Source organism: Saccoglossus kowalevskii, chromosome 19, assembly GCF_978046115.1.
Source record: "Saccoglossus kowalevskii chromosome 19, keSacKowa6.1, whole genome shotgun sequence".
NCBI lineage: Eukaryota > Metazoa > Hemichordata > Enteropneusta > Harrimaniidae > Saccoglossus > Saccoglossus kowalevskii.
In genome coordinates, this window is record NC_140659.1 from 19,504,246 (window position 1) to 19,517,235 (window position 12,990).

Here is a 12,990-nt window from a genome sequence, read left to right on the forward strand (position 1 = left end):
CGTGGTGTATTGTATTTGTATAAATCAGACACTCGATAAACGTTTTTATCTTGCGGAAGAAGGAGGTTGTAGATTTATCTCGATCTGAAGTGGTGACATAATATATGTTTCTCATTACAGTATCAGGATGATAACAAACTAGAAGATGAGAATAAAGACCTGGTACACCAACAATGCTATGAATTCAACATCGAAGAGACCACTCCTGCTACTAATAGAACTAAAAACTGGAAGACACCTAGAATTTATGTCATAACCAACTTTTGGATCAAGAACTTACCATCCATCCACACAGATATGAATGAAGTTTACTCAGAAACACCCAGAAAAATGCCCTAAATGAACAGAGGGAAAAAACAAAAAAACTACAGACTTTCAACCATTTACAAGGTATAAACATCAATAATAACTGAAGGGAAGGCTGAGTTATATGGGTGCAAGGGCCAACTCTTCATCAGCAAAATGGTCTTGGAATAAGCAAAAGGAAAGGAAAAGTTCTCATCCCTGCTCGTGTGGCTGTCCCTTGCTCCCCTCAGTTTCATGCTCAATAACAGCACATATGAATATGAATCCAAGAAACACACATGAATATGAATACAATATGACAACCACTATTCTTTATTACATAATTCGTTCATGATGTGATGATCATGTGATCACATCAATATGCATACTCGTGTTTACAAGCAAACAATTATATATACAGGTATGCTGCCAATGCATATGGTCAACTTTTATAACAGAAGTAAGATGGATGTATCCCTAGCAACTGAGCTAATACTCAATAACAACCACAAGGAAAGATAATTTTTGGAGAATGTAAACGTTGTAAATTTATTTTGACCAATGATATGTATTGATAAGTTCCCGACAAATACAACCGATACTAAGAATACATATGTTCATGTTGTTGAAAGTTTGTTTGTTGGTGTGTGACATATTCATAACACCGTGAGATTAGTAGCCTATTGGCTTCATTCAATGCTGTAAAAGTTGTTATTTGACAGCTTTTAAATGTTTTATTTTTTGGGGGAAAACGCGCACTTCAATATGGCTTGTTGTCCATTTAGACGTTAAATGGATTCTGGTTTTATTGCAATCTATATAGTTAAACAAACAATATGCACTAACTATTTAGCTGCAGTACACACTTGTAAACAATTACATATTTGATTGTTTTTAAAAACTCAGTGACGAATATGACATTGGAAAAAAGTATTGGTAAGGTCCTTGAAATGTGTTCTGCATCTTGATAAACTCTTCTTCATTTGAAAATTCGTCTGCTACTTAAAAAGAAATAACAAAACACAATGCAAAATACGAGGTAGCATCCTGTTTGCATCAAATACTGTTTTGTCTTTGAACAGTCAGACTTTTTTAAAAACTCGATTATCTACAATAGTCAATGTTTACAAATTACAGTATATTTAAGAATTGACGCTTGTGTGCCTGCATCCTTAATGTGAATTTATCCTTGTAAATAGATCAATGTAAAAGGAAGGTAAATTCCAGAATGACATATGTACCTTGGTTTATTAAATGTGCCACAATACCAAGCATGATAACAACAGACTTGCACACCATATTATACTATTTTGATCAGACTCCCTAGTGCTCCCTAGCCGAATATATATAGCTCTTGGTGAGCAGTCGCCTAAGGCAATCACACCCGCAATTACCCTCATGCAAGGCAAACCACATTATATGTAAATGACACTCAAATACGCTTTGTCAACACAACAAATATACATACTTGGTGATGGTTTGGAGTCGCGATGTATAACTAGTATCACTACTGACTGCTAATACCTCACTGCATTTTTTTCTATTTTTTATATCTGGTGCACGTGGTCCGAATCTTTCTGTATTATAGTTTGTAAATGACAGGTGAGGGTATTATGTTCTAGCGGTGATTAATTACTCAGATAAAATGTGACTATTTACATAATACCGAATATAATATCAAATTTGTTGGAGACATGCAGACACATTTGGTTTTAATTAATGTTGTTCCATAGCAATATCTTACAATATGGACAAGTACTCGTTTGACGATTAGATAGATACAATATGATTGAATGTCAATCATTTCAATGTTTTAAAATCATCATAATCAAGTATCACATTTATTAGAGTAACATACGATTTCAATTTGTTTTTCCCTTTTTTGGAAAGTATTATAAACTTTCGCTTTGAGTAGCTTACTAACTCAACGATTCAGATTCTTTCTTAAATTGATTTTTAAATTCCGAAAAGTTTTGTTAATATGGCAACACGATTCACATCTCCAGGTCCTCTAATTATTTACTAAAACGAACAGACCAAATATCGGTACACCTACTACCAAAAAAAAATAAATAAAAAAATACTGTGTTTTCCAAAAAATTAAGCAAGTGCCGTGAAATCCGATTTATACTGATTAAAACTTTAAAATAAACTTCTTCCTGATTGCAGTTTAATTTACTAAGAAATAATAGTGCGTATTGGTATTTCATCATCATTGGTATTTCACCTTTAACTGGAGCCGATTTATTGAATATTTTTTATAACAATCGTTTATTATGTATGTGATGTTTTTGAAGGAAATAATATATGACGAGTGGCTCATCTAAAGCTGATGAAGCATTAGGCCAAATCTTAATTAAATAAAAGGATGTATTTTTCGGATTATGTTTACAACGGTGTAAAAACAGTATGATTGATTAATATTATATAATGAATGAGTATGTATGTTCTATTCATGCAGTTTATGTTGTTGGATCTTTGACACTATACGGGTACTTGCAAATGAACCAAAATACATGGGTAAATTTCACATATGTGTTCAAAATACTTCATGATGAATACTAAAGAATATCAGAAACAACAATAATATATTTTAGAATGGTATCTGATGACCATCATTTTTACAAGTGATATGCATAATTATTATTTTATTTTCTGACTGATATGCAAATCACATGAGTCTAACGTCTGGATGCCGGCGTTTATTCTTTGATGTCGATATTAAAATATGTTTAAAGGAAGTGCCGTGTCTCACGCAATGCCGGTAGATTATAATGTATTGTATTGATTTTGAAAAGCCCTTACATTTTGTTTCGTTTGCTGCATTTATATGTTTGTATTTTCGTCGCTAACACTGTGACCGAGGTGCGTCTGCTAATATTTGAATTATTTGGACCGCCAGGCTAACCAATTACCGAATATAATTTATTGTACGCCACAACACATTCACAACAAATTGTTGCTGTTGTGATTATAAGTGTTTGGTATGTGAAAGTTATTTTCACATACTCGTGTTATTATTTTTATTATTTTGCTGTGTTTATTCAATCATTATTTTGTTTCTTTTTGAGTACTTGACAAATAGATTATTGCAGGCTATGTTTATTTAACTGACATATTTCACTTGTTTGAGTAATTATATTTGTTATATGATTTTTTTTCAATATTTTCAATAACGCTTGCATGTAATTTTTTGTATGATTATCCGACCATTTAATCAAAATTATTGTGTAACACACACTCATAGATGTATATGAAGCCATGATAAATGCCGACATTTATCTTTATATTTGGTGTGTTCTTTGAAACCTGCTTGAGACAAACTGAATTAACTAGAACAAAATAGTTGAACACAGCTATGAAAACATGGATTAACTAAACACCGACCTAAAAAGTATAAGAGCTTCGCTAAACATTCATAGTTGTAAGGACCCTTGAATAGCTGAATAAAATCACTGTATTGGCCTGAGGCGGCGCAATGTGCCGTATTGTTTTCAAAACTGCTCTGTGGCAGTAAGTGATCTCAGTTTATGGTAGGTTTTGAATATCGATAGAAATTTGTGTTTATTGCTCCAGTAGCCTGTAATTACATCTCAGCGTTTGAATCATTGCTCACGCATGCTGTAAGGTCTGGAGAAACCATGTGTTACAGTGAACAAAGGAACAAACTCATATAATGAATGGTTCTAATGGTAGACCAGACTCAGCGACGAAACAGCTAAAATACGGTGAATATACTAGTATTGATGTGTAACTACATTATAATACTATGAGGCAATGGGAATGGTGTGAATATATCGTTGTCATGTCATTCAAAACCTTCATAAGTATCACGTGACAGGAACATTTATTATTTGATAGAATAATAATGTAAATAAAGATATGTATTTATATTCTACAATAAGGTATGATGGATATTTATATTCTCAGTGGAATGCTGTTGAAAATTATTTATGCGAAAACAGATTAAAGAATCATGTGATTGAGCCTGGTGAATAAGCAGATTTATTCGGAAGTAGTTATTTAATTCTTAGTGCCATTTTACTATACATTAAAACGTATCGAAAGTGATCATTGAATTATATGGTGACATTGGTTTGACAAAGATTCAATTGACTCACACATGGCACCCATAAAGATTGAGATCTTCATCTTTTATAACTATATATAAACTGCACGATCTTATCTTATAAATGTCTACATTCGTTTTAACAACGCCAGTCCAAAACTGTTGTCGTCATCACTCCAAGTCTTTTCCAAGTGCAGCCCATTTCTCCTCATGGTGTCTTCGAATTGTTCCCATGACCACTTAAGACTCATATTTTCCAATTCGTGGCTATATAGAAGTTCGCCTTTCCTAAAATGTATAGTTAAATCTAATGTTCCTGTAATACAAATATAAAAAGAAGTTTATTTCAATAGTGGAAAAAAGCATAATGAATGGCCCTACAATATCGAACACAATATGTATATTAAGGTTCGAAATTTGATCCTGTTCATCCCATATATCGGTTTTGTGAAATTTGTTTCTGAGAATATATTCAATACAATGCCTAGTTGACCTTTACGGAGTTCCCTCACACGTTACATTCAGCCTTGTTTGAACGGCATTCGAGCGATTCAAACTGTTTGAAGATCGCGTACAGTGCGGTCAAAATTATGTGTGCGAATTAAACAGAATTATATATTAAACATATTGTAAACTGTGGAGCAAATATACAATGACTCGCCATGGTCTTACATCTACAGATGCAGCGTAGTGTTACCAGGCATTACTATATGTATGAGTTAACATTACAAATGTTGCTGCTTAAATATTGGATTTTACGGGGCTGACATAGTCATATGTATAGTCAAGTCAAACCTACTTATCTAATTCTTGGACACGAAATACGAAAACAAGAATTTACGAGAACTGTGATGCCGGAATGTATTGATGCGACTTCCAGTTCGTAAACTGCGGGAAATAATCTCAAACTGATAGGTGAAGATAAAAAATGAAAATGTTATTTATTGTGAACTACTAATCGACAATGTATTTCGATATGAACATTTAGTGTAGAATAGCACATGTCTGCCGTTTCTGCATATCCCGCCCTGTACTCACTGATAAACCGAAAGTACATTAACTCAACCGCGTGTGACCGCTTACGTGGAAATGGAAAAAAAAAACTTTCTTCTTCATAAAAATCTCGGAAATCATCAATTGATTCGAATTCATAAAACAATATATTGATTCAAGAATATACAAATTATGTGTCTGTTGTTTAAACCAATCAGAATATTGCATTCGAACGTGTGATGCCATGATACGAAATAATTGTTTTGCCTAAAACAAAACTCGTATGACAAACACTAATTTAGAAAAACAAAAACATTCTTACCAAGATGTACGTCCTGTTCGCATGTGCTTTGCAGGGCCTGTTGTATATAATGTGCGTGTTCAACGGTACCAAGCATGTCCTCACGAATGACGTAATTACAATGTAGCCGAAAATTTTCTCGTTGGAAGTTTGCATTGAACTCTCTATTCAATCGTGTCAGTAAGTTTAAATTAAATGGTATTTCCGTTTCTGGATCAGAATATATTGCAAGAACTTTATCTTTATCTTGTGTGAGATCTATACCAATCAGAAGTCTATCTTTTTCTCCTGTAAAATCCGAAAATTATTTTAGGTCATTTTTTTCCAGGCACATGTCTCCTAGTCAGAACACTGTCTTTAATACAGTCATTCAAGGTAATTGAATAAATTATTTTTCATTCTTTTATTCCAGCAGGTTTCGGTGCACTTTGGATTACACAATTCTGCTGTACACTATGCACGTACATAACACATTATTTTTAATAAATCTGCACAGAAGAGTTACAATTTTATTGACCATGTATTCAATAACATAACTTAACACTTACCCATCACTTCAAAAAGTCTTGATAAAAAAATCTCCATTTTACTTAAAGGTATATTGCTGACACTACTTCCCAGGAATATGAACAGTTTGTCTTTTTGTACACTACTTAAATAAATCAGACCATCGTCATAATCACCAACAAATGGCTCAACCTTTAAAACGGAATCGAATCGGCCCTGCAACACGGTAGCATTTTGCAGCAAAAATTCTGTAAAACACAAATGCAATTTGTCACATGTAAATATGACAAATGTATATTCGGAAGTCAGACAAATGAATGGTACAACCTCTGAAAGTATATACATCCACGAATAAATAAATGATTACATTCCATTACTGTATACACACCTTCAGCTATATCAATCGGTATATATGTTAAGTCTTTGTTTTTCTTCAATAATGCTGATATTATGTGTGTAGTCTTTGTTGAACTGCCAGCACCCAACTCACATAACACAATATCATCTCCTAAATCAGAGATAATCGAATCTACAAAATAATGGTTATTACATGGGTTTAGACATGGCTGGGTTTAGACCGTCGTGAGACCTAGGGTAAAACTAACCTGTCTCACGACGGTCTGGATTCGATCGTAAATTTAATATAGCTTTAGGGACCTGGTCAGGCCAAACGAGACACCCAACAATCTTTTTTTTAATTATATGGTGTTCCTACTGCTTTTGATGTGTTATTATTTTTATTTAATAACAATGCGAATATTATGAATATTATTGTGTTAATAATTACCCTTGCAATAAATCTCAAACAAGATTAAGCCAACAACAACAACAAAAACAACAGTAAGCTACCTGACTTCCTGTTATGTGTTTGATGCAAGACTTTAACATATTGTAGCAAGATATGCTAGTGATATAGAAAACAGAAGCCCCTAAGTTACATAATAGCATGAGATGATTAGCTACAGGTATATATTTGTACTGCTAGAGGTATATCATAATTCAGGATGTAACAAACTTATGTACAGCGAGAAAACTGAAGTACATTTTTTCCACTGGGACAGCAAGGGACAAAGGGGCATTTTATTGCTGTGCCTGGGTTACATAAATATGTAAATTCTCATACCCACCTGAATATTGTTCAAGCATGGTCTTTTCAATTCTGTAAATATGATAGGAAGGATTTTCCATAGCAATTTTGTCAAACAGCTTTGAACCGTGGGTGTCATATAAATACCATTGTGGTACATACTTTGGTGTGGACAACAATCCTTCTTTTATTTTCTTCTGCATTGCCCTGTATAAAAATAATAACTTTCTGATGAGTTTGAAAGACCATGGACACAAAAACACAAACACAAACAAGTCAGTGAAAGAACGACACATGAAACCAAGGCATACAGCCATTAAGTGATGTCAGGTGTTTCGAAAAGAGTGAGCACATCCTGCACCATACGTGACACCCGCCATATATTAATATTATCCTGCTATGGGAAGTGAAATGTGCAAAATATATCAAATGGTGAGTTTTGCGACCACGCACTTTGCACCATTGAACAATAATCATAACATACAATTAACAAATTAAATAATCAAGTAAATACGTATTACGAAATATAGGCATTAATAAAATAAGCGCATCAAAAATCTAGCCCTTGGTATAGTATTGTAGGTTGGCCTCCCATAGCTGATCATTCGGCTCCCACAATTCTGAGAAGTTGTACATGTAGTGTCGTGACCGTTAATCTTATAATTATGAGTACGATCCTGTAAGATCTGTACATGCGCAGATAATAAATGATGCACGTAAGACGAACGTCAGCACAACACTTGTAAACGATAAGCTTGGGAGTAAAACTATGTTTTGTTTGTTATGCTAATTTATAGCGGAGAGCCTTTCTGCAGTTTTCAATTTGTAATCAGCCAAAATGTCGATGGACCAATCTATCGAACGTAAATACGTTTCTTGTTGCCGAAAAATTGATCTAAAGCACTGGAACGTTAGCGAAATCTAGTTTTATGCAACGAAATGATATTTTGTTCATAAATACGTCAAAAACAAAATGGCGGGGTATATTTTCTGTTGACATTTGAAATTGTCAATATGATCGACCCTAGTGGGAAATCGTCTGTAATTTCGCTTCCAGTTGAGGTATTTGGAATAAATAGTTAGACATATCGACCTGCATATTTTAGCTGCAAAGCTGAATTTCTCTTAAATCCCCGATACAACCCATACATAGTGTCGAATTCCTGCCAACCTAAAAGACTGTTATCAGGGCTAATTTACCCCCATCCACATCTGAATCTTCACTACATCAATTCCATCTCATTCACCTTTCACTTTTCCATCTGTCCAATAGTTCAAAATTCGATTGTTTTTTCACCACTTTCAAAATAATCCCTAAAATGGAGCAGTCTGGTATTTTAAAAGGATATTTATCTAACCAGAGCTCGTATGGCACGCGGGAAAAAGACATTAATCTAACAAAAATCCATATTAACAGAATAAAATTAATTCCCAAGAAAAGTCATCTCCTCCGCTCCTCCCAACCTATTTTTTCTCTTCAGTCAGAAAAAAATACAATATTATCAAAATCCAGTAAGCAATGTTAAATTAATTAATTACCGTATCATTATTGTTTCGAGGAATGCGATATTTGAATCAGAAATATTACTGTTGTAAAGTATGTAGAAACGAAAATATGACTACACACCAGTAACACGAAAGGAATAGCATTTTCCTGTTGAATTATGTTCTATATTTGTATTTGCTAACTAAAATCATGACTTTGTGGGATGTCGGCAAGGAATTTATGATACATGCAAATATCTGGTCCTGTAAATTTGAATTTATATTAAGCACCGTACCAACCCGCACATAATTAAATTATTGGAAGCCGCTGCAATAACTATGCAGTACACAACTGCCGATGTTGGCTCTATCAATGCCATTTTCCACACGTTTTATAACAAAGTAAAATAGCACCATTCCTTCAATTTTATTTAGATCGTATATCTCCTGGTTTCCGTTTTTCTAAAAGGCAATCGGTTCAAATTGCTGTTGCTTTTTTAAAGAGCATGCCACCTGTCCACATGCTCCTGATTCCGATTGTTGAATGAGCCCACACAACGACCCAGGCACCAACAATTTGAACACGCAAGTAGTGCTCAATTCAAACATGTCGTTTACGAAAGGCAAAAAAGGTAAAAAAAACGTGGATTTATGACATTTCTGAATAATAGTTAATTTTTTTATGTTTATATTACTAGAGACTTAGAGGGCTCATTTAGACCAAGCGCAAGTTCGCACAGGTGTGTACAAATCACTATTATATGTCATTCAACATTGATGATCTGCCAATAGAAAATGAATCTATTAGATCACAGAAAATTAACGCCTGCCCAGCGTTATTCACTTTACTAACTTGAGCTTTGATAACAGCTCCGTATATGTTCAATCTCTTACTGACATGGTAGGCAAACCGGCGAATTACACGAATATATATATTTTATGTTAAAATCAATAAATATATCGCTGCGTGCACAGTATGACTGCTGACATGAATGCCTTAGCGCCAAATATATATCCTCCTACTAATCTTGGAATGACAATCGCGGACATTTCTCATCCTACTCAGCTTGAGTGTGATCACAAATGTAGTATTTTTTTAATATTTTTTTCATTGGCAAGACATTTGACCTCAAAAACGGATTTAACTCTTCTGTGATTCTTTTCGCTGGACCACTTACTCCGTCTACACATTGGATAAAAGTCACGTTGAGAGATTCAAAAACAAATCGCGTTTCACTCTATATACTACGAGATGAGAACACATTTACCTAGGGCTGAAGTAAAACGGATCAAGGCCAAAGTATCAACTTGTGTGAATATAATAATAATAGTAAAAAATGTGATAGTAATCAAGTCAAATGATTGCTGAAGACTGAATAGAGGGGAGTACTGTTTTAATAATAAACCAACGTTAGCTTCACGTTCGTCTTCTGTGTAAGTGTTTTTTTTTTAACTAAGTGGGTCGCCAGTCAGAGTACCAGCTTATTTGCTGGTAGTTGTTTTGCTCTAGCAGTACATGATTCTGTGTAAACATCCGTATCATTGGTAATGAACACTTGTGTGACTGCGTCCTAAATGAGAATGTTCCTCTGTATTTAGATCAATATACAATGGCTGACATTAAAGAAGGGATTCCTTATACGGGGAGACAAGGTGCTATTTTTGATCCTGACATATGCACCTTGGTTTATTATATGTGTCACACTACCAGGCATGATAACAGCAGGATTGTACTCCCTGTAGCACTAATTTCATCGGAAAATGCTCCTAACTGAATAGCGCTTGGTGAGCATTCGCCTTAGGCAATCACACACGCGTACATCAACACACAGGACAAATACTCTATGCAAATGGCATTCAAATACACCTTAGAACATGACGGCAACTACACACATATACGTACCTGGTGATGGTTTGGAGTCGTAATGTATAAACAGTATCACTATGACGTCACTGCATTTTTATCTATTTGTATTTACGGTTCACGTGACTCATGTCATTCTTCTTTATTATAGTTTATAAATATTCTATTTATATCATTCTATTTGTTGGGACATAAGCACTGTATTATTATATATTTAGAAATAACCAGTATACATGCCACCGAAAACACGAGCGTGTAGTCCTAACATCGATCACATAGTACTTTTAATAAAATACTCAAATGTACATCATGTTTACATAAAACAGCGAAGGTATTGGTAGAGACACACAGCGACAAGAAGAATCCGACGCATTGTAACAGGGTTTTTTTCTTCAAAATATGCATTGTCAAATGTACTACACAAGCATACTCCACTGACACACATTCACTTCAGATAAAACACATTTATGATATTTACATACGATTTCATGAAATTTGTTTTTGAATTGTTTATTCTCTCACCCGACAATCACTCTATCTGATAGTGTTAAGGATTTATTCAAAATGCAGAACCTTATGCAAATCTCTCAAAATTAATTAATAACCACTCTTAATAAATCAGGAATCTTCGTTATTATTTTTTTGACTTGTCTGAGAATGAAAATTAATGTTTCAAGGCAACAGTGTCTGCCCTTCTCAGCCAGTCTGGTACATGTATCCCATCTGAGCATTTCATTAAAAATCATTCTTAGTTTTTTTAGTCATGAATGAAAAATTAATCATAAATATATGTTTGCATAGTAACTGGATCCACATCTCTGTAAAATGTATTTGCTTATTACGTTTACGAAGAGCAACCTGTACTGAACTTTTCCAAAGAATTTTACCAATGAATGTTTGAGCAAGGGCGTTAGGCAAAAGTGTTGGATCAGTGATACATTCTGCTTTGAAAGATTTAAAGAATAATATTCGTATTAAATATGCACACAAACTAGATACTGCGCCATTATGTCTATATTTATTTTCCTTACCGATTTGACATGTATTAGATACAATGAGAAAGTCGTAAGTTATCAATAGCGGCGTACATGAGAGGTGTAAAAAATATTTAACAGCGTCATCATCGATGAATTGCGTGCGCTTCCACTTTACGATTGCTTCTGTGTTCCGCTATAAATGAGAAATTCCGATGAACTATAAAATAGACGGAATATGACACAGTGTGCATTCCATTTTCGGACACACCGCGTACCAGACTTCTCATTCGCGAACGATATTCATGGTATTCGTAGCTGACGGTCAAGTGCCATATAACCACATCATCATTATTTTAGTTTAAAATTGCACGTAATTGTTCATGTACATATTACAAATTTTGCTTGATCGCACCTATTTTTTGAGTTATCGAACCCTGAAGTCGGCTGTACAAATATTGTTCAAAATCAGAGTCACCCGGGAACTTGGTTGTTAACTTATATAATTGGGAAATTGGCTGGGCGGAGCTTAGTATTCTAATTTGACTGATTATTCAGCGACAGCAACTGTCAGTCGCTCAATAAATGTAGATAGTCCCAATCTTTTGTTTATGTGTATAGTTACTGATCTGAGCTGTGTAAAGTGAAATAGACAATTCATTTCTGGCGACAAGGCAGCTTCTTGGAATCCGAATTCAAGTCGGGTATACGAGTATGCACAGTTGCACAATTCATTCTAAAGTGACACGTTCTATCAATTCATTCTAAAGTGACACGTTCAATGTTCAATAAATATATTCACAGACATAAATTACCTAGCGTAGAGTAAATTTCTGGTCTCTGAGCGATCACTTTTTACCTCAGACAACTTAGAGAACTGTGTATTCAAACAATATTTATGTTGATTTTCCTTGCATGATTTCAGACCCTGGTGAAACGAAACGCATTCCTTCACGGATTTGACCTACATGTGTTATCTTCCATGACCTCACAGGCAAGAGCGGCTTGGATCGATCACCGGGTCGTAATATTTTGTTATCGTACGGGAAATGGTTAGTTTCGCGTCACATATTCACATGTTTGTACCATTGCCAGTAATCATGTTTTTCTTTTTCTCATTTTGGCTAGGCTACAAAGTATCAACTAGGTTTCCACGCAATTTTGAATTTGGATTGAGGTCGTTCACTGACATCGTGCAGAGAAAATAAGAATTGTAAAGCTGCTCAAGATTTCTTTCGCAGCCACAGGATATCGTCTATTTTTTTGACAAACTAAAAAGAATGTCAAACTATGCCGGTCAAGTCAAACACAAGAATGCATAAATGTCCATCTTTATCGGGTATATATCAATTTGGGCCGAAACGCAGTCACGGCAAAACTTGGCCGAAATATATCACTACAAAATGCACTCTGTCCGTACTCATT

At 34.5% G+C, this 12,990-nt stretch overlaps 1 protein-coding gene across 1 annotated transcript; it reads right to left on the reverse strand.

Moving 5' to 3' along the window:
• Positions 1 to 4,267: 4,267 nt before the first annotated feature.
• On the reverse strand, positions 4,268 to 10,665 carry LOC144357031 (uncharacterized). Its single transcript, XM_085493639.1, has 6 exons — positions 10,631 to 10,665; positions 7,283 to 7,449; positions 6,544 to 6,684; positions 6,197 to 6,403; positions 5,670 to 5,936; positions 4,268 to 4,670 (listed from the first exon to the last, which is right to left on the reverse strand). Exons 2-6 carry the CDS (start codon positions 7,443 to 7,445, stop codon positions 4,483 to 4,485), a joined length of 966 nt encoding a protein of 321 aa, XP_085349765.1. The 5' UTR covers positions 7,446 to 7,449; positions 10,631 to 10,665; the 3' UTR covers positions 4,268 to 4,482.
• Positions 10,666 to 12,990: the final 2,325 nt, after the last annotated feature.

What these genes read in the sequence shown, in the direction of transcription:
- LOC144357031 (XM_085493639.1), bottom strand. Translation starts at nt 7,445, where the DNA reads ATGCAGAAGAAAATAAAAGAAGGATTGTTGTCCACACCAAAGTATGTA. An exon ending in ACCGATTGATATAGCTGAAG is followed by an intron (nt 6,404 to 6,543) that starts GTGTGTATACAG and finishes TGTGTTTTACAG; the next exon opens with AATTTTTGCTGCAAAATGCT. An exon ending in AAGACTTTTTGAAGTGATGG is followed by an intron (nt 5,937 to 6,196) that starts GTAAGTGTTAAG and finishes CGGATTTTACAG; the next exon opens with GAGAAAAAGATAGACTTCTG.